Source organism: Corapipo altera, unplaced genomic scaffold (assembly GCF_003945725.1).
Source record: "Corapipo altera isolate COAL_440 unplaced genomic scaffold, ASM394572v1 1, whole genome shotgun sequence".
In the NCBI taxonomy this organism is placed as follows: Eukaryota; Metazoa; Chordata; class Aves; order Passeriformes; family Pipridae; genus Corapipo; species Corapipo altera.
The window spans coordinates 23650821-23673342 of NW_020884873.1; the positions used below are offsets into that span (position 1 = coordinate 23650821).

Sequence of the window (22522 nt, forward strand, 5' to 3'; positions counted from 1 at the left end):
GGGGATCTAAAATGAAGATGAATTCAAATATTTTTGGACTTCTTTAACAACTGAACAAAATAAGAGAGTAAAAGGCAACATTAATTAAGGATAAGGATATAATTAAAGGATAGTGAAAACACAGCTTGTTTTCATTATCTTTATGTTATTTTAGAATATGAAATCCATGATGGTCTACTCTTCAAAACTGCAGGTCTACAGAATGGACATCAGACCACTAATTCATGTGTTAATTTACCATTAGTTGTATGGAAAATATATATCATCTAAATAGCCACATTTGGGTCCAACAGCTCAATATATCTCTGTAATTGATAAATACATGTTAGATATTTAATTTAAGATATACTTAGCATTTTAAACATTAGGTCCTTGGGTAGGATAGATTTGTTTCAGTCTTGAAATTGTTGAAAGCAAGAAAACAAACTAAGAGATTGATAGCATCATTTACATAGTAGGTAAACCTAACAAACCAAGACAAATATCAGATCTTGGCATTGTGTCATGGAACCTTTATGGTGTTACTGTGGTAAGGATTGCAAAACAGAGAGAAAGGGAACAGAGAGCCAAAAAATTCCTTAATGAAGCACATTCAGGAGAAAGTATATTTTCCATAAAAGCTAAGCCCTTTTTCATAGCTATTCTTTTCTGAAATGTGTTGTTCTGCAAGGATCTCTATAAGCTAAGCTACTCAGTTCTCACTGTGGTTTTCACAAGGGAGTAAAGGTGTGCAGAAAGTAAACTGTTAGAATTTTGTTTCTGGACTTTTAGAGTGGGATGTCATCTTCCTAAATCCTATATAAACAAGAGGTCTGGTGCATTTACATTTCACAAATTAAGCCAGTCAAACTACTTTTCAGTGTTTCTTTAAACAGTGTCTTCTAATCTAAACTGAAAGATCCCCAGGTAAACAAAGGTGCCTATTTAAATAAAATATGCAGTTTCTTCCACTGAGCGTTTTGGTAGGTAATTCTAGGCTTTTAGGTGAGGTGCAGCATTCCTGCTTCTAAGTCTGGTTTTTTTGGTGGTTTTTTTTGGTTTTTTTTTTTTTTTTGTTGTTGTTTTTTTGTTTGTTTTTTTTGTTTGTTTGTTTTTTGGGGGGGGATTGTTTATTTGTGTTTTGTTTTTTGTTTGTTTTTTTGTTTGTTTGTTTTTGTTTGGTTGGGGTTTTGGCTTTGGTTTTTGGTTTTTGGTTTGGTTTTTGGTTTTTGTGTTGTTTTTTTTCCGACCAGAAATGATATAGAGTAAAATACATCCATAGCAGCAGGGTCTGGAACATCTGGCCTGGTCCCTTTGATCTTTCTGCAGCGTCCCTTGGGCTTGTCTGAAGGGCTCAGTCATCTGCTTTTAGACTCTTTGATCTTGCTGACCTTTTGTGGCTCTTTTTAGAAGGAGCAGCAGATATTATTAATTGGGATATATCACTGTGTGGTGATCAGGCAACTGTTTGGAAATAGAAGTTTTGTCCTCTGACTCTGAGTAAAACTCAGAGCTTCCTACTGTTTATTTCAAGCAGCAATGTGAAAACAGAAATCACCACTACATACCAGTCTTCAGAAGTGAAAGAGGCAGACTGAATCCTGAGTAAAAGCCAACATACCTAAGTGTATGGAGCTATCAGTGAAGTATATGATACACAAACTGGACTTACTATCTTCTTCAGGTTTTAAAGCATCGCTTTTTCTCTAGTAACCACGAAGGTAACTCAAGAGAGAGATTCAGACAAACTGATTGTCCTGTGGAGCAAGACACATAGCACTTTAGTAAAATAGTACTCAAATTTAGACACCCTAGATTGCAGCCTTTGCTAAATGGAACAATCCAGAGGGCTAATGAATAAGCTCTGTTTGCAGTATACTCCTGGGTTTGCTGGTGATGAACTACACACATGCTTGATGTTTAACAGATATTGCCTCAAATTAAGTCTGAGACATATGGCAGCCATTACTGAAAGAAAGGAATGCGTTTTTTCACTGTCAGCAACTCTGATGCTGAAACAGAACAACAGCTCCTAACAGTACTCCCAGTTGTCCATATCTCCTCCCAATGGATCTTTCTAGTCTATTGCTTTATCTCTTCTAGTCTTTCTCAAGATTGTGAGCTATTTTAGTTTCAAGTAAGGACATTACTCCACTGAAGGAGATGTTACCAGCCCCTGTAGTTGTGCTTCTCACTTTTTTATAGTTTTTTAATACAAACTCACTTGATTAACAGTGTGGGTTGCCAGGAGACATATGGAGTAAAAGTCCTGTAAAAGCTTAAGACATCTTTCTGAAACTAGAATACTCCCAACAGTATCTTTTAAAAGGTCTCCAAAATTCAGAGTGGGTATCCACAGTAATTTTACTGTAATAACTTTTCCACTTCCTTTTATTGTCATGCAAATACCTTCCATAATGTTACTTTTTGGGAGGTTGTTCATGATCTCAAGGGCAGTTTGTATTTCACTGATATTTGCCTTTGATGGCTCAGCTTCACAAGATAAAAATTACCTCATTAACACAAAGTTCTCAGCTGCCTCTTACTGAAAATAAGGTCCTGGAAAGTGTCTCAGGTTGGATATGCAAAACAAAAAGCCTCCCAAACCATTAGTCATTTTTTAAAATCTTGGCTGTGGTCTTTTATTGGTCTGTAAAACTTTATCACCATATAGCGTACCCTTTAAATAATAAATAGTAACACCAGATGATGGAGGACTGAACAAAACCGGTGCATGATGGAGAATATGTTCATAACCTTGAAGGTTTCTTTGGAAGCTGGCCTTTTTGCAAAGTCTGCTTGGACATCCAAGTAACCACCTGTTCCTGCAGAAATATTTCCAAAATTTTGAGTGCACATGACAACACGTATTACAGTCATCATACTCTTTCTTCCCGATTTTGAAGACAATTCTTGTCATTTTTTTCTGCCTTGTTTGCATAAGAAGAAATGAAAATTCACGTTACTGCGAAAGTCTTAGAAGACATATTTTACTGTTTTCTTCTCCAATGAAGAACTCCTTCTTTGAATGGGATGGCAGCATGTGTTTGATAAGGATCAAATATCTGGCCTCTAAATCCACAAAGGGTAGACTGTGACCCCTTGCTAAACAGTATTTCATACAGATAGTATCACTGCCTGTCACAAGGTAATCAGCAAGTCCCTTTGCCACTGACTTCCATCTTAACAAAATGAATATCTGTATGTGATTAGCAGGTTAAATTAGCAGGTAAATTCAGATCCCCATGAAGAATAAGCTAAATCAATCTTTTTTGTTGTTGTTAAATGTAAAGATCCGGGAAAATGAATTTTAAGTGTGTCACAACAGATATCTGCCACCAGGACTCACTGTTTTAGACCCTTTGGTGTAACATTCATGATGGACTCAGCTCATTCTTTAGTGATGAACAGACTTCAGCGCCTCTATATCCTCTTTACATACCTTGTGAAGATTTAGCACAAATGCAAGCCAGTTTTATATTGCACTGCCTGGTTTTTACAAAAATCATAGATGCACTTTTCATGGTGAAGCCTTCTTAAATCACTCACAACTGAACACATAACGATTTTAAACTTCTTACAGTGGTTCCTCTGCCTCTCCCCATCTCTCTTTGGTGGACCCCATTGGATGAGCATCCTCATCACTGTCACTAATGTGTGAACTGGGTCTGCTGCAGGAGGTTAAAGGAAACTTTACAAGTCCTAGGTGTTTAAAGTAGCACTCATGATGAAAAAGTTAAAACAGGACACCTAATTTTTTTCTTTGTAATTAGTACATCTGCTTAAAACTAGGTATATATGTAAATTAATTTAATCTAATTTAAACTATTAAAATATTCTACTTAATATGCCTAAAGGAATCAATTTTATACCTGGTTTATAAGAAATGCCTAATAATTTTTAAGAGGTGAAGGGTCTGGAGTTCTAGTAGAGTGAAATGCTTAACCTCTTATTTTATTTTTAAGCACATACTTAAGCCATGCAAAAATTACTAGTTGTAAGGATGCATTTTTTCCTAAACAGAAAATAAGGCAGTACAAATATACACACATGAAAGAAAAATGATGATGTATTTAACGTTAGCCTTACTGAAGTCAGTGAAATCTACCCATGTATTTAAGGTTTGCTTTCCTGTTTTTGATTACTTTTTGTCTACTGTACATCTAAATTTCTTTTGAGACATTCTTAGTTTAAGAAGCAAAGTAGTAAAAATTATGAAATAAGTTGTTACAGGTTTTATTGTTAAACTCAATCAGATGAAACTCAAAATAATTATGTAAACAAGTTTTAAAACCAATATAACCCATAAAAAGTAGCAGGATATATTTTATGTTTTCAGTATTTTCATTAGCTTTTTCCTTAAAATATTTATGCCATTGTTCTGGCTTTGAATGTGGATAGTTTTCCATACATGAAGTTGTTACTCAAAGTTTGGATCAAAAAAAGAAAACAAAAATCTTCCAAAATACTTAATGTGAGAAATATGTGTCTAATCTTTGGATAACAAGTTGGCTGGAAAGAGTTTAGTTCAGATCAATGATAAAACAAGAGAATTGCAGGAGGCATTGGAGATAATGATAACTTTGTAGAAATACATGTAAATATCTCTCTGAACAAAAAGGAAAAGGTAAGGTTTAATCTTTAAAGAACTGAAAATATGTTATTAAAAAATTCTTAGCAAATTGCTTTTGCTCTCTTCTTCTCCTAATCAAGACTTTTTTCTTTAAATGGTACGACAGCATCTGCATTTGATAAAAATCAAATAAAATATTTCCTTAGAAACAGATGTCACTGGTTTTAATTCTTTGTGGCCAGTTCAGGTATTATGAGAATGAATTATGACGTAAGTGAACTATGCATGTAAAGTGCCTTGTAACAAAAATTTTGAATAAATCTAAATTTTGGGTTACCTGTTTCATCTAGACTAGTTCCTCTCCTCTGCTAGAACACAAAAATCAAATGCCTTCATCTCTGTGGCTGCTTGGTATTAAGGTCAGGATTTCCTTGTTTTCCTGCATAGGTGCTGAGGTGCCTTAGTTATTTTAGGGGTTAAAAGCTGTAGCCACTGATGCGTATATATGAGGCTGTATTCATAGAACACGGCTTGTAGCCTGACTCAAGCTATTACAGTCTAGCAACAGGGACCAATAGAAAGAGAAGAAGATCCAAGAAAGCTGAGGTAAGCACAAACTCTGAAGCAATATCAAATTAGAAGCAATAGCTAATAAGGTGTGTATGGAAATACATCTGGGAATACCAGTATGTACTTCCAGTTTTATATGCTGCTAATTCTGAGGAGGACAGGAAGCAAACACAGTGGGTAGCAGCCAAAAGCTCTGAATTTACAGTGATTTCTAACTGGCTTCAGATAGCTCCAGGAACTTGACTAACAAGGTAAATTGCTTTATATTTCTTTTTTAAAATGTTATTAAGGTTACGAATATTTACACAGTAATAAGGTTGTCATTTCACTGTGTAGAAAAGAGATGTTATTCTTTAGAAATATTTTGTCCTTTTTTTTTTTTTTTTGGAATGTTTCCAGATAGCAGTGTCTGGGGCTGGAAGATCTGTAGGATACTGCACTTGTTACTGCTAGTAACAATGTTGAAAACTATTAAATTACTACATATCTTATGCAGCAACTTAGCTGAGCTCTTAACCTTACTGGTGCATTAATCCTATGAAAGTCTTTACTTTTTATTTAAATACTATTTTTAAAAAACTAACCGAATTTTGACCAGAAATTTCACCTATCAGTCTCTTGCCTCTGTATTGTAAAATGCTTGTTAATCTTCATCAGGCAACAATCAAGATAACAGAGTTTTTAAAGCATTGTTTTTGTGCTATGCAAATATTTCTTTTTGGATTACAGAAAAATTATCAGTAATGATTTTGTTCATAATTTAGTGGTGGAAGAGGTTAAACAAAACAAATAATTAAGTAGGTAAAATAGATACAAGATGCATGAATGTATATAAAATAATTTGGTTAGGATTTACTTTTTTGTGGATGTAATTTGGTTAGAACTTATTTTTTGTGTCATTTAGATAGGGCATTTGTTTTGTGTGTTTGCTTTAGAAAAGAAAATTTGTAACTTTGAATATGAAAGAGTGAATGAGGCAGGGAATGGACTAGCCAAACATATTCCCTCCAAGCTTTTTAAGAATGTGCCCAACAAACAGCTGTTAAAACACTATTTGATCTCTCATTTTCAATAAAGAAAAAGGACTCTGGAAAATCTGATCCAGATGCCATTATAATTTAAAAGAGAGCAAAACTGAAAAGGGGTATAATTAATTTTAAAAGGAGGAACAGTCAGTACAATAGTATTTGTATCATTGTGGTAAAGATATCTTTTCTGAAGGTTGTTCATTATATAATGTAGATTGTAGGTCTGTACAGGAAAAGTTAGCACATTTATAAGAAGCACTGATTTAATGTCAGAAAAATGATCCCTGTTTTCAGGTTCTTTGAAATGACACTTGCATGAACATCGGTTAAACTGGTAGCCAATGTGGAATCTAAGTGGAATCAGGGAAATGTTCATCAACATATAGAACTGAATTTTTTATACCTCTTATATTACTGTTTGTTTTTTCCTTAATATGGGTAATACACTAGAGGACAGAATTTGGCTGTTTATAAAGGAAATATTATTTTATATGCAAAACTGCTTTGTTAATCTAGTATGCTGCTAGAGAATTCTGTTGAGAGATAGCTAATTGTTTTTTTCCCCTTCCAAGGCAAACACAATGATCCTAAAAGTCTATTCAAGCCTTTTGCTCTTATTCTTGGTCAGTTCTGTGTGGACTCGAACTGTGAGACAAGTTTATGATGATCTGGATCCTGAACATTGGTCTCACTACACTTCTGAGTGTCCACAAGAGTGCTTTTGTCCTCCTAGTTTCCCCAATGCATTGTACTGTGATAACAAAGGACTTAAAGAAATACCTGCGATTCCAGCAAGAATTTGGTACCTCTATCTTCAAAACAATCTAATCGAAACACTTTCAGAGAAGCCTTTTGTGAATGCCACTCATCTGAGATGGATAAATCTGAACAAGAATAAGATCACAAACAATGGAATTGAGAGTGGTGTGCTGAGCAAGCTGAAAAGACTGCTTTACTTATTCCTTGAAGACAATGAATTGGAAGAGGTGCCTGCCCCATTACCAGTGAGCCTGGAACAGCTAAGACTAGCTAGAAACAAAATTTCCAGAATACCAGAAGGAGTCTTCAGCAACTTAGAAAACCTTACTATGTTAGATCTCCACCAGAACAGTTTGTTGGACAGCGCGCTTCAAAGTGACACCTTCCAAGGACTCAACAATCTTATGCAACTCAACATAGCAAAAAATTCACTCAAGAAAATGCCTTTAAGCATTCCAGCTAACACACTGCAGCTGTTTTTGGACAACAACTCCATTGAAGTTATACCAGAAAACTACTTCAGTGCAATACCCAAAGTCACTTTTCTTAGGCTGAACTACAATAAATTATCTGACGATGGTATCCCTCCAAATGGGTTTAATGTTTCATCTATTCTAGATCTACAGCTGTCTCACAATCAACTCACTAAAATTCCACCAATCAATGCTCACCTCGAGCACCTTCATCTTGATCACAACAAAATCAAAAGTAAGTGCGTATTGGTGGTGTGGGACCCAGCCAGGACATAATTATTTTAAAGTGTCTGCTTAGCTACAGAAAATGCTCTATGAAATAAAGTGATTAAAATCATAGAATCATTGAATAATTTGGGTTGGAAGGGACCTTTAAAAGTCATTTAGTGCAATCCTCCTGCAACAAGCAGGAATGTCTTCAACTAGACAAGGTTACTAAGAGACCTGTCCAACCTGACCTTGAAAGTTTTCAGGGGTGGGACATCTATCAGCTCTCTGGGCAACATGTTTCAGTGTTTTCCTGACTTTACAGAAGCTTTATTCTACTATGATTTGTCTCCTCAAATGTCTTCCAACATTTTCAACTTTGTGTAAATAAGGCAAGGTTTTGTACCCAAAGCAACAGAAGCCTGTTGTCATGTCATAGTTCCATTCCTAGCACTGCTTCTGAATTCATCCAGGTATAGTGGGGATGTGGTGGTTAGGAACACCACATATTTTATGTACTAAAATTAGCTGCTCAGTAAATCCTTTGTTTCATGCCAAAAGCCAAAATAAAAGTGATGGCTTTCTGTTTATCACTACACAGAAGGAAGCTAAGCATTTATATTTATCTTCCTGTCATGGAAATTTAGTTGAATACAGAGCCTCTTACCACTCTTTAGTGCCACTGTAGTTCACAAATATACTAAAAATAACAGTTTGGCTTTTGTATGAAACAAGGACCCATGAAAGGGTTAATTCACTACATTTTACAAAGTAAATGTATAAAGTCTTGTTAAAAAAAAATATTTTTGTACAAGTGGCATATACTTAAGTGGCCTGAAAGTTTTCTAATGGTTAATTAAGAGTTAGGGCTTATGACATATGCTGTTTCTGAACATATTTAATTGCCCCCTGGTTAGGAAGGGACTTATTTTCATTACTGCGGGGCCTCAGGTGCAGGCTTTATCCTGTCTCTTTAGGTGGACACTAGATTCAAATCAACGGAATGTGGTCAGTCTAGTTTAAGAAGGGGCTTGTATCTAGGTAGTATTTAAAGAGCTGCCCAATTATCTTCCTTTGAAGTTTGACAAAGCTTAAAACCATGAAAATCAACTTGTGTAGTATGTGCAAGCTCAAGTCCTGCTTCCCAGTGATACACGGGTACTCGTGAAGCTAAATCACAATAGCTTTCCACAAGCCTTATATTCCTTAATGCCTTTACCACCTTTCAAAATTCATTGTTGCCTTAAGAACAAAACTACTTTTAACTCAAATAATAAAGAAAAAAATTTTAATTCTTAGTAACTGCACATAAAATAGTAAAAAAAAATATTAAAAAAGGCAACCTGATACCTTAAATGAAAATTAGGTATTGTGTAAGGCACATTTGAGCACATAGCATAATTGTTAAAGAGGTAGGAGTTAATGACATAGTCTTCATGGGACACTGCTCTAATAGATGATATCTCAACGGTCCTTTAATATTACAAACAAGCAATATAATTTCATTGGGCCGGAGTAACAAGATGTGACATTACTGCAGATTCATTTTGCCTTCTTAAACCCTGGAAGCTGATGATCAGTCATTACTTTAAGATGGTAAATGTAAAGTTTTGAAAGAAGAATAACTGTAAAATCCTGAATCTGGTTTCTCCACAAAAGAGTCCTTATGAAGCTTTACTTTTATGTGTGCAGGACAAACCCTTTTTTAATATTAATTCTCATATATTCCTGCACAACTGCAACTTCATTTTCTCTTGCTGATTGATAGTTACAATGCTGGCATTGCAAGAGCTCAGACATCAACATTTCTATGTAAATATAGTTTGCCTATGTTTTGTTGAATGTTATTGTTTAACATCAGTTCTTCATATAAGTGCAAGGCCTTATTTTTCCAGAGATCATTTATGAAGATATAAGGTCTTCTTCTGAAGCCCAAGGAAGCCAGTGATAGCCTCATAGAATCATAGAATCAACCGGGTTGGAAAAGACCTCTGAGATCATCAAGTCCAACCTTTGATCCAAGACTGCCATGGTTACTAGACCATGGCACTAAGTGCCACATCCAGTCCCATCTTAAAAACCTCCAGGAATGGTGAATCCACCATCTCCCTGTGCAGCCCATTCCAATGTCTGATTACTCTCTCTGTAAAAAATTTCTTCCTAATATACAACCTAAACACCCCCTGGCACAGCTCAAGCCCGTGCCCTCTTGTCCTACTGCTGGGAGAAGTGACCAACCCTCATCTGGCTACAACCTCCTTTCAGACAGTCGTAGAGAGTGATGAGTCCTCCCCCGAGTCTCCTCTTCTCCAAGCTGAACAACCCCAGCTCCCTCAGCCTCTCCTCACAGGACTTGTGCTCCAGTCCCTTCACCATCACTGGTCTCAATGGAACAAGAATTTCACCTGTTGTCCCTTCCCTAAGGATCTCAATACACAGAGAAAAGAAGTGCTTGAAAGTTGGAAGTAAAATCAAAATAAAATCAAAATTAATAATGGCTGCAACATTTGCACCACTCTTGTTCCATGGCATTTTAAAACACACATGCTTACATATTGATCTAGGAGATGCACCTTTGAGGCTCTGGGGAGATGTTAAATAGTGGAAAAGAGAGTGTTAAAGGAAACAAAGAGAAGGCATGAAATGATGGTGGAACAAGTGAGCAAGGGCTAGCAGGTGGTATTACAGTGCTATCAAAGGACAGGTAAAGGGGAGTGAATATTAAGTTCCCCAGAAGAACACCAGGAGGCTGGGATAGATGCTCTGAGCTAATGTTATTCCACATGTAGAGAAAGAGAGAAGTCCTTAGGCCAAGTAGCTAAATTATGTTTCTAAATTATGAGTTTTGTTGAAGAAGAAACAAGATCTTCTTCAGTTCTTCAGCAGATATACAGTATTAGACATTAATGAGAACCTTTCTACAGTTTTCCTTTACAGCAGCTCCAGAGTCTCATCTTTAAATATTATACCACATAATAATACTGTGGACAAGCAGCAAAATTAATTTTCTTTAAATTAGCTATCCTAGTCTTTTTATCTAGTTTGGGCTAGTGTATCGACCAGCTACTCAATTAATGCAAAGAAATGCACAATCATCCCATCTTAAGGAGTTGTAAATCACCTTTTGCAAACATTCATATCTCTCTCAGTTTAAAAACAGAGTGTAAATGGTTTACTCAGGTTGACAATCTCTACATGGATCAGTTTAGGAAGGTAAATTGTACTCATGTAGATGCATAGGCCTGTTCCTCCTGCTTAAACAAAATTCAGTAATATACACATGAAGAGGGTTGAAAGAAAGAGGGAGAGGCTCTTACTCCTCTGATAGTTTGGGTAGGATTTACTGTTTATGAGATGAGAAAAATAAAACCCCAAATCACTTCACATCATATGTCATCAAGAAATAACTTCTTCATAGGTGACCTGTGGTCAGATAACCGTTGCCTCACTTTAAGGCTGAAGAATTAACTCAGTGAAAATAAGTGCAGTGAGATAGTTTCTAGGTCAGAGAAGACCAAGATTTAGAACACACTTGAAGCCATCTTGCCTTCTACAGACAGTAGTGCTGACCAGAAAAGGTGGATATTTTCTGCTACATAATGTTGATCACCTGTAAAACTTGTAATAGCTGCTTTCATAACGAAAACTCTCAAGCTTTCTGCTTCACACATAAAAATAAGCTGTAGCTTGTTTCTTCTAAGAATATAAAATCTTTACCAATATTAATCAAATTTCACAAGAGAGACAAAGACATTTTGATATGACAGATATGACAAAAGTTTCAGACTTGGGCCAACTGGATGTATTTAACTAGTTTCCATGACAAAGATAAAGTCCACTTCCAAGATGTTGCAAAAATCTAGGCAGTTGTTCAAAATAGAGTGGAGGGGTTTCTTTTGGGCGAAAAAAAAAGTAATTTATGTTGTGATTTTTACATCATAATATTTTTCTGATTTGGGGTAGTGTAATCAGAAGATGTGTGCATATTATCATTGTTAAATATAAAGGGAGAAAAATTTTGGTAGAAATCTGAGTTGCTAAAAAAATATGTTTCAAAAGATTTGTTACATACACATTCTCCACTAATTTTTTTCATTTGATCAGGAGCCAGCAAGATCCTCATGCCATCAGACCAATCACTAAATACCATAATTTGGTCAAAAGAATTTGACATCTTTGATAAACAAACACCTCTTCGGTATTTTCTAGAATGAGCCCATTTTGAGACTGAAATAGGGCAGCAGCTGCCTGACTATTCAACAACTGAAGACAAAATATGAAAAGCATCTTAGCCAAGTGCAGATGTAACCCAGAGTAGACAATGTAAAGAGCCGAAGTCATTCAACACTTATGGATATGGATAATGATTTCAAATTTTAGTTTCAAATTTTATCTGAACAGAAACAAACTATGTGTGATGCATAAAGAATGTTAAGGATTTGTTGGATTTCAGATTAGGAAATAAAATATCCCATTGTAAAATTATATTCTTGCAATTAAAACCAACTCTACTGAAGAATGTGAGAGAACAGGAAAGTATAGATGTTAAAAGTTAAAAATACTAAATGAAAATTTCCTCTGATTCAATACTGCTATCATTTTGAATGCAGGATCTTCACTAGGGAATATCATCAGCCTAAAATTAATGTACTGTCCTTGAAATAAGATGTTCAAAACCTCTCCACATTAATCTCGTCCTGCTCTCTCAGAGGGTAGAGAGTTATTTCTCAATGCTTACCATGGAGTGGCCTAAATTAGTGTCCTCCCTGTCCAAATTATGCATCTCATGGCCTTTATTCATAGTTACAGCACAGTAAATATGTGATTCACTGATCCAGATTACATTATATTAAGATGTTTTTTGTTTCATCAAAAAACTAGTTAATTGTTGGCATTTTACAAATCTGACAGAAAAAACTGTCTCCCATAGAAATATCAGTGGAAGCCTGCTTTATTATTTTCCTAAATTAATTTTGTTTTCATGAACCTTTCCCACAGAAATTACCTAACATGTTGAATTACATTTTCAGGTGTCAATGGTACTCAAATATGCCCAGTTTCAATTGCCCTAGAAGAAGACTATGGTTATTATGGCAACATTCCTCGCCTCCGATACCTTCGCCTGGATGGAAATGAAATTCAGCCTCCAATCCCATTGGACATCATGATATGTTTCCGACTACTTCAAGCTGTTGTCATATAAAGATATTGCAGTGTCACTCTTGTACTGTAAGAGTGCTAAAATACAAGTTTTGCTGGAATGAAACTTGTTCTAACTCAGAAATCAAAAAATAACAGCTTTATTTGACATTAATTTTTTTTTGCTTTTATCTTTTCTACGGCTGACAAAGTTGTTGTTCTTTCAGAAGAGATTTTGTACGGACCTGAAACATGTGCTTAACACTTTACCCTAGAATATATTGAAAATCATCTGCGTAAGATCACAAATATTCCAAAGAACCTACTACATGTTTCTTGTCAAATGCAACACCTACCGTGTTAACATCATTGTTATAGACAAATTATATTTCCTTCTTTTGTTATGTAGTAACTAACACAGTGAATTTGGGTGCATTTGGTCAAATGCATATACTAGTAAAATCATGAGCTGCATGACTACTAGTAATCAGAACTGTCAGTGTCATTTAAGATAGTGACTAGTGGTGAACAACCACTTAACATGTAAATAACCCATAAATTGTTGTCATCCTTTGAAGACAAAAAGTACATGAGGCTCAGCATCCAAAGCAACATACTGAATATATATTGTCATAGGGATTCATTCAGTGAATTATTTCAGAATTGGAATAGACTGATTCAACTTAAATCCAGGGACAAGAGAACATGAGATGAAATCCTGTTCTGTCAAAGTACCAGTTTTATGCAATTTCATTCTTTAGTATTCCATTTCTAGTTTGACACCATTTCTTTCTGTAACTTTGCAATAGTCATTGAATATTTGGTTCATTTTAGTTTCAGCGGAGATACAACCAACAGTAATGATTACATATTTCACAGACTGGGTACTTCACAAAAAATTCAATGGTTAGTTAGTGCAATGGTGATAAAGAGAAAATTAATAAATTAAGATATACATCCCTTCCCAGTTATTTACTGAACTAGCCAAATATTTGCATAGGAATTGTATCAGTTTAAGCAAATAAAATCAACTTACAGCAGCATTTAACTATATGTGATATACATGCACATAATAAAACTGGACTGTAGAGAAGTCCAGGTATTTAGAACACAGCACATTAACAATTCATTAACAAGGGAGATATCATCAGGCAACTTTTTATGAAATCTAGTTGATTTTTTTCTCTTATAATAATGAGATTTCAATAGATGCTTTGAATAGTAGAATCAGTTATTCAATGTGAGAATTTCTGACAACCAGCACAACAAACTATCCATCAGTCACATTATTTTAGTCTTCTTGCATTCATAGATGGAAGTAATTAGTTGCTCTTTGATATCTTGCATCTATTGCTAACATTTTAAGACTGGCCTCAATAGCAAGCATTTAAAGACTATGCATGTGGTATAATTTTTACTTTGAAGATAAGGTATTTTCTTAAAAGTAGATTTTTAAAAGTGTTGAGAACTGCAGTTTCTAACATTGAATATCTTTTTATGTGAAAATCAGGCCTTATTCTGCTTCAGAGCACTTGTGGAAATAACCTAGCATAGAAATCCAGGATACAAATAACCAATTCAGAAATCCTATCCAAAACCCATTTATTTTTGCTGTTCTTTTTATATGATTGTTGAGAAACTCTTGCCCTTCTACCAAAATATTTTCTGTACATCTCTGTTCACCCAATATGAAAAAATACAGATTTAAAAAGTCTCTACAATATGTATGCATGTTTAGCTATGTTCTTTACTCAGTAATAGCATAGTAATTTATTTTTTTGAAAAAAAAGTGACGATACTACTAATTAAATTATACCAATAATTATGTTATTGTACTTGGAAATCAATCTCCACTTTAAACAAGGAATAAATACGTGTACTCCAAAGTAAATATTCACAGGTACATATGCATATTATTGACATTATTTACATTTCTGGTCATACAGCAAAGCATCTTGAAGTTCCTCTAAAAAAATATGACTCTTTTAGGTACTCTTAAAGGTACACGTTAAAGGAGAAAAGACTAACGCTTCCCCAAAGAGATGTCTAGCTTACATATGAGAAGGGTTGATATGTAAAATCATAAAGGGACACTAGATCATCAAGGTACTCCATTTTCTGGATAGGGGTATTATGCAATGAAATCAGGAGCACATGAAATAATTTTTAACAGTTATTTTCACCAGCTGACCTGTTATTTTTCCAATACAGTGTAGTGTGGAAATCCTCATAAATTAGCTCTTCAAAGGCCAGTGCTGTCTTATGGAACAATTTTGGAATACATACAGACAGATGCTCAAGATCTCTGTCAAATCCCATTTAATCTGAGTGAAGAGAAACATTCATGATATATCCTTGGACAAACTTCTATTGGGCTGAAGAGCTACTCCTGCTAAGTGCTTGCTCTACACCTTTGATGTAACCCATTGACTCCACATCTGAAAACTATGTAATACAGAGAAAATCCTAAGTATCCTCACTTAGGCTAATTTGTCCCATCTTGACTTTTTCCACCAAAAACAGCACTATGAATTAGAATACTAAATAGTTATATTTCTGTAATGACCTTCACAAAGTAAATCAACCCTGATCGAGGGTTGTGCTGCTTTAGTGAATGCAGATGTCCAATTGCAACAGTCTTAATATTCTTAAACATCCTGGTAAAGTTGGTGAAACTTCCCTACAGACTACAATAGCAGGCCTGAATTGCATTCTTGTGTGGAACTAAAAAATGTAAGCTTTTGGCCATTACACATTCATTTCATTCATTGTACCAGAAGACTATAAAGGACTATGTAAAACACAGTGTCTTTCTCTCAATGTAGATGGTCATTAATACAAAGTATAAAGCATCACTGTTCTTGAAAGTCTGATGTTAATTTTTCTGAATTCTAGATTGGTCTAAAACTCCCCAGTGATATTTCTTGATTTAGAAAAAAATGTGGTCTCTTCCACTGAAAGCAGTGAGGAACACACCTCTCAGCTGTCCTGTCTGAACCCCCAGCTGCCATCATGAAACAGCCATTTGTTTTGCTTATTTGTCAGAACACATTGAAAATACTTTTGAATAGAATACCATATACAGAAACAAAGACATTTATAAGTATGAGGAGCTGAGAACAAAGCAGGTCACCACAAGCACGATGCAGTCATGGTCAACCACTTACCAAACCATGAACACTTAGTGCTTTTTGCACAAATCCATGTTACAAATGAGTTAATTTTGAAATTAAGTTTGTTAATACAGCTGTGCTATTACCTCAGTCTAGGGTATGCACAGTTGCTCTGCAAAGAAAAGCATTAAAGCAAAGTGAGAGACTCAAAAATTGAAAAATGCCCAGACATTTCTGACATGTCTTCCAGCATGACTGGAGGCTGGATGTTGGATCTATGAAAAGGCTGTGGGGTTTTATAAACACAGTTGGTTCTGCAGGAAGAAAAGTCCTTAATAGAGACTGCCAGCATAGTTAAAAATTCAGTCATATGCATGAATTTCCCTGCTCCATACTCTAGCATTTTCTATTTCTTTCTCAACATCCATTTTGTTATCACTTTCTTCTTCAATATTTTTAAAGAAAAACACCACAATAACAATCATCTGTAGATGCCAGTGACTGCAGCAGGCTGTATGACACTTGAAGGAAGAAACACAAACAGTAAGAGGTAAAAATCTGGAAGAAAAGCAGAAAACCAATTTGCATGTTTGCAGTTATAACTCCAACACATATTCTGTGTCATTGAAGGGATCTTCAGTCACCCTTGTTGCACCCAAATAGTTTCCAACATTTGCTAAAAGTACTTGCTGTCATTTTTCCAGCCTGGGAAAACTCTTTGCTGATATCATATTGCATCTAGTTTTATTATCTACCTGGAATCAGATTACTGCAACATCTACATTTCTGTGTTGATTGTTAAACAGCTAATATCCCTATTTTGCCATGTGTGGCTGAGAAACTTTGACATTGTTGAAGTCAGCAAGTTAACATCCTTCTTTTGATTGAAAGCCTCCTCAATAATTGCATTTTTTTTACACAGAATTACTTACCCATTTAAACAAGAAGAGAAGCTCTACAGGGCACCGCACTGTAGAGTGTACAGTGGTGTGCAGGAATAGTAGCAAACATTTCCAGTCAAGTGTATGAAGCAATATCCATCACTGGCATCATGTTCTGCCCTAGCTAATTTACTATTTTAGTAGAAGTAATATGCTGCCAAGTCCTCTGCTTGCTCTATCAGTGTTAGTTCCAACAATTCTATACTGTAATAAATTTAAAACCTTTCCCAACACAGTTGTTACACTGTTGCCTGAATGTTCTTCTCACTGTTTTTATCTTGGTTTCTGTCATATTAGAAGGTGTACAGAGGAGGGCCACTGAGTTGGATCAGAGAGTTGGAATGCCTCTCCTATGAAGACAGGCTGAGAGACTTGGGGTCATTCAGCCTGCAGAAGAGAAGGCTTCAGAAAAGTTGTGGATGCTCCATCCCTGGAATTGCTCAAGGCCAGGTTGGGTGGGGCTCTGAGCCATCTAGTTGAATGGAAGGTTTGCTGTTTATGGTAAGGCAATTGAAATTAGATGGTCTTCAAGGTCCCTTCCAATCTAAACCACTCTACTAGAATAGTCCATTTGACCAACCTATTTGCCTATCAGGTTGATTTAGTTTTGCTTTTTCAGTGTTTATTAGCTTATGCATGTTAATGCATGCAGTGCTAATGTCTGCTTTGGTGTCAATCCTTTTCTGGTAGTTCACCTATATCTGGGTTCCCTGGGGGACATTCAGCATTGCCCTGACTGTCACACACCTGCTGCAGCAAACAGCACGCCCACCTCCTCCCATGCATGTGCTCAGACCCAGGCTGATGCTGTCACGTAGATAGAATATAGCTGGAAATCTCTTTTTCAAGGCTTTTTCTCCCCACTCTCAGTCTTTTCTGTAGGGAAATTGGCAAAGAATCTGGAATCAAGTCTTCCTCAAACAAAAGCTGTTCCTAATTAGAGTCTGGGGCAATGAAAGTGACATATGGAATCAGCAGCACTCAGTGAAGACTTTTTCATTACATCATTTATTCATTAAAATGGTCTATCACAATTTTTATTAAATGTTAGTGAATTCAGAAAAAAAAAAAAAAAGCAAAGAATTTCAGCCATGGCAAAGGAAAGAAAAAAATTAAAACAGTGTTCGTCCTTCTTATTTAATGTTCTTGTTGCTAAAATGTCCATGTAGCATGTGCTGAAATCCTGGAATTTGTCTGAAATCATGTTCCTACTACTAGGAAACCTATTTCAAGGAGGATAATCTCCTTCTGATGCTTTACTTTGTAACAGGACTCGAAATAATCACCGATTCTCTGTCCTGGCAGTGAGGATAGGCTTCATGGTATTATAGGATCTAGGTCCAAATCGTTTTCTGAATCAGAAGCAGATTGAATTGGAGTGTAGATTTTTTTCTCTGAGGAAGATGTTTTGAGCACCAGACTAGAGGTTCAGTCTATTTTTTGAATCCTAAGATTTGATTTTTTTAATGACTGGAACTGCTTCCAATGTAAAAGTCTGATCACAACCCTTCCCAACATTGTTTAGCAGCAGAGTAGGTGGGAGTTACACCTTAAATATCTCCATTAAGAAAGCTGCCAAGTACAGAGCCCCCAGACTCCCTCTGAATTACTGGCCAAATGGGGAAGAGAAAGCTTTGTATGAGGATTTTCTCTGAAGGTCATGGTGTTTTGAATCTTCTAAAAAGCTAGTTATTTGTGTGTTTGTTTTGGTTTAATGCAAGTTCATTAACATTCAATTTAAAATACAACATATAAAAATGGTGTGAGGTTTATTTTCCATTTCACTATAAGGAAGATTAAAAGAATTAATTCTAAATCAAATAAATATAAATATTTTTATATTATTCTGACCATCAAACAAACAAACTGAAAAGCCAGTTTTCTGTTCTCAAACCAAGATTTCCATGCTTTTCCTTTTTCTCCATTGTTCTTTATTTACATCTACATTTTGTCTGGGAACAGTGCAACAGACTTATCAGGTCTGAAGAACATTGAGAATTATTTCAGCTGCAGTATTATCCATGTTTCCCATTCTCCTCAAAGCGTTACTAAGGCTTGTGCCTGTATTTTCCTACTTTCGTAAAGTCTGCATACAGGCCCTCTTTTTTGTGCTGATTCAACCACAGTGGTGGTCAATGCTTGTGCAAGACCTTTTGCAGGAAAAAAAGTGGTCCCAGGGATTTTAAAGTTTTCTGTGGTGCCTGATTTCCCCGTATTTAAACATCCTCTGCTTACCTCCTGACACTCCCTTGGTTTTTATTTCTGGTGGTTTAAAGCTACCTCCATAATGTCATTTTTCCCAATGTTAGTACTGTGATGCATGGAGTGTGATAACTGCTGTTGCTGCTGGGTTGCTTCTGACATGGTCCATCTGGGCCTGATGGAGGAATGACAGCTTGTGTGTCTTGTGTCTGAGAAGCTGAAACAAGTGACCAGCAGCTCAGGCTTATGAGGACATTGAATTATGTGGTAGGAATCAATGAAAGAATGAAGCTCAAAAACTAGAAGATGTCTATTTTACCACAAACATGCAGAGCAGAAAATCATCCAGCGCAAGAGAGATGGAGGTGAAGATGTAATTTGGGCAAACTCTCAGACTTAAAAGTATGTGCAGCTACTTGTATAGGTGAGAAACAGAGAGAGAGAGAGAGAGAACAATTAGCTCTGTCTGGCCAAGGATCAACAATGATTGGAAATCACACTGTTTCTTAAAATTTGTCTCAAGCCTGAAGGATCCTAATAGTGACTGAAGACCAAAATCCCACTTGATGTATTCTGCTTAACACATTAGCCCTGTGCTGCTTTGTTTTGGGTGGAGTCAATTTTCTTCACAGTAGCTACTATAGGCTGTGTTTCGGATTTGTTTTGGAAACAGTGTTTATAATATAGAGATGTTTCTGTTATTGCTGAGCAGTGCTTACACAACATCAAGGCCTTTTCTGCTTCTCACCCCACCCCACCAGTGAGGAGGCTGGGGACGAGCAAGGAGTTGGGAGGGGACACTGTTGGGACAGCTGACCCTGCTGACCAAAAGGACGTTCCAGACTATAAGGCATCATGCTCAGTATATGAAGCTGGTTGAAGAAGAAGGAATGACAGTGTTTGTCTTCCCAAGTCACCATTACACAGGATGGAACTCTCTGAACACCTTTCTGCCCATGGGGTTCCTTGTATTGCTTTGCTTTCACATTGATCTGCTAAATGACACATTTTGTATGAAATATTTGCCTCCCACTTAAGTGAAAACACTTGATATTTCTAAATTCTCCCTGCTCTGTTTGTGTGTAGACATGCATCTAATAATTTTAAGAGTGGTTTCAAATCCAGCAAAATGTCTAAAGAACTGAGAATCACCTGAGCTGCTGACTCCAATCTGTTTTCTTGATGGGAATGGAAATACCTATTCTTTCAAGAGGCTAAGCCTTTAGACTGAAGCCTTTTAACTTGTTTAAAGATGAGTTGAACATACTGAAGCCTTGTGCTTTCTGCAGCTGAAAAAAAAGCTGAAAGCAAATTATACAGCCCTTGACCAGGATTAGGTGGTGCTTCCTCCTCTGCATCACAAGATCATGAGATCTGTTGTCAGTGGTTGAACTGGGACTAGATACAGAGTGCGTAGAAAGGGAAGTGGTGTGGTATGAAAAATTGAGAAATTAGTCAATAGATTACAGTCAAAATAGCTGTGGATGGTATTCTTTGCTTAGAAAGGTATATTAGCTTGGTATATTGATGGTCTTTTCCTCTTAAAAAAAAAAAAGCCCTTTCCCAGCATCATAATTGTGGAAAAACTGCCTGCTTAGGGGGAATTCTTAGAGATCTCAAAAATCCATGCAGGAGTCTTAGCTGGTATCAATTTTACTCAATACTTCCAGACATATGAAAAAGCTCTCATTATAGCCAGTATCTGAACAAGTAACAAAACAATTTTATTTGATATTTTTCATCTCACCAATATAACCATAATTTGATAAGAAAGGAGAAAAAGGGAGTCAAATACTAGAAGAAAGAGGATGACAGATGTGAAAAAGATGACTAGGAAGGGGAGAGAAGAAGTTTGGTATGAGGAGATAAAGGAGGAAGAAGGAAAAATATTTGGAAAAGAAGGAAGACTGAGAGATGCCTTTTTGACCATCCCTTCACGTGAGAGTAAAAGAAGAGAGGAGACACAAGGAGCTTAGATGCTTTTTTGGGAGGAAAACTGAGAGCCTTGGAAACTACTGGTACTCAATGCCTCTTATAGCACTGCTGTGGTCTTTCCTAAAGCCTGAGACTTATAATGTTTCAGCCTAATCTAGTGTTACTTCTTCTGAGAACTGGTAGGACAACAGCTAATAACAAGTGTTCAGTATTTGTAATGCTGTCCAAAGTGCTGTGATTAGTATATAGTCCAAACACAAAGAAACTGTGCAGATGTGTGAATAACATCTATGAGCTTTCTTCAAATCATGCATTATTCTATTCTGGGCACTGTTCCATGCTGATGTGAAATTGTCTTTTAGAATGAATTCCAGAAGGAATATGGTAATATGCCACAACCATCAATTTTGTTAGTTGGAAACCACATGAAGGGGCAATGTCAGCTGGCAAATAAACTCTGGCAGCTTCTCAGGCTTAGTCTTTATCCTAGAAAACATATGCTCCTCCAGGTTTTTATCAGCTTATATGCTTAGTTTTATCAGCTGATGTTTCAGACACTGGCTGATATAAGAAGATCCAGGGTCTACTAATTTTCAGAGGTGTGGTGACTTGTTGGATTTTACAGAAATGTTATGGTCACTTAAATACTTTCAGGTGGTGAGTCATGGCTCAGATGTACCACAAGCTAAAAAGAAAAGTTTTTCTTCTTGCTAGCCTCCATTTAACATCATGGAAAGAAAAAGTCCTGTTTTTTTCTAGGAATACTAGAGAAAAGTTATCCATGCCAAAGGAGAAAAGTCACTATTGGATGGTTATATAAAAAAATTTTAAAGAAATTCTAAGTACAGTCCAAACACTGTTTTATCATAAAACCATTGGTATCCATATATTTATTAATAGGATGGCTTTGTAAAGTCATCTTACTCATGATACTAAATACTTAATCTTGATTAATATGGACCAAAGTTAAATTTAAATACTGATTTCATAAGATCAGAAATCCAACTTGCAAGATTTTTTTTTCACCAGAAGATAGGTTTACCTTTTTTCTTTTATTTTTTTTTTTTTAAAGGCAGATAAACTTATCTTATCTCACTCTTTCTGAGGTCCCAGGAATCTAAAAGTTAATTTCTTGTTACAGAGATAGATTAGGTTACATTGGTCCCAAATGGATTTTGGTCAACAGTTTAACAGTGAGAACAGCAGCACTGTTTTGAAATGGCCATGACAGCAAAAGTAACAAAATTCAGCTGTTCCCTCACCCTGGACTATGAGGTCAGTGAAACAGTCATTTCCAGACAGTGGGGGTGACCTTACGGGTCCCTATTAAAAAATTAAGGGAAAAGGAATGGTTAAAAGGAAAACTCTGTGAATTTCCCTAAGTCCTTTTTTACTTTAACAATATATGGAACAGTACAAAAAGTTATTAACTTTGAAGTTGAATTTCCATGGCAAAGAGGAGGGAAAGTTGAGAAGAAAGTACTCAATAGCTCTCATATCAAATCCCTCTACCCACAGTACTGCTTTTTGGCTCAACCTTAACACATTTCTATTTCAATATATAAACAAGTTAGGGAAAAAAATGTTGTTCTGGATCCCCCTC

At 36.0% G+C, this 22522-nt stretch overlaps 1 protein-coding gene across 1 annotated transcript; it reads left to right on the forward strand.

The window, feature by feature from the left end:
* Positions 1 to 6731: 6731 nt before the first annotated feature.
* On the forward strand, positions 6732 to 12792 carry KERA (keratocan). The gene is made up of 2 exons (XM_027667237.1): positions 6732 to 7617; positions 12620 to 12792. The coding sequence occupies exons 1-2, from the start codon at positions 6732 to 6734 to the stop codon at positions 12790 to 12792; spliced, it is 1059 nt and encodes a 352-aa protein (XP_027523038.1).
* Positions 12793 to 22522: the final 9730 nt, after the last annotated feature.

What these genes read in the sequence shown, in the direction of transcription:
- KERA (XM_027667237.1), top strand. Translation starts at nt 6,732, where the DNA reads ATGATCCTAAAAGTCTATTCAAGCCTTTTGCTCTTATTCTTGGTCAGT. An exon ending in TGATCACAACAAAATCAAAA is followed by an intron (nt 7,618 to 12,619) that starts GTAAGTGCGTAT and finishes TTACATTTTCAG; the next exon opens with GTGTCAATGGTACTCAAATA.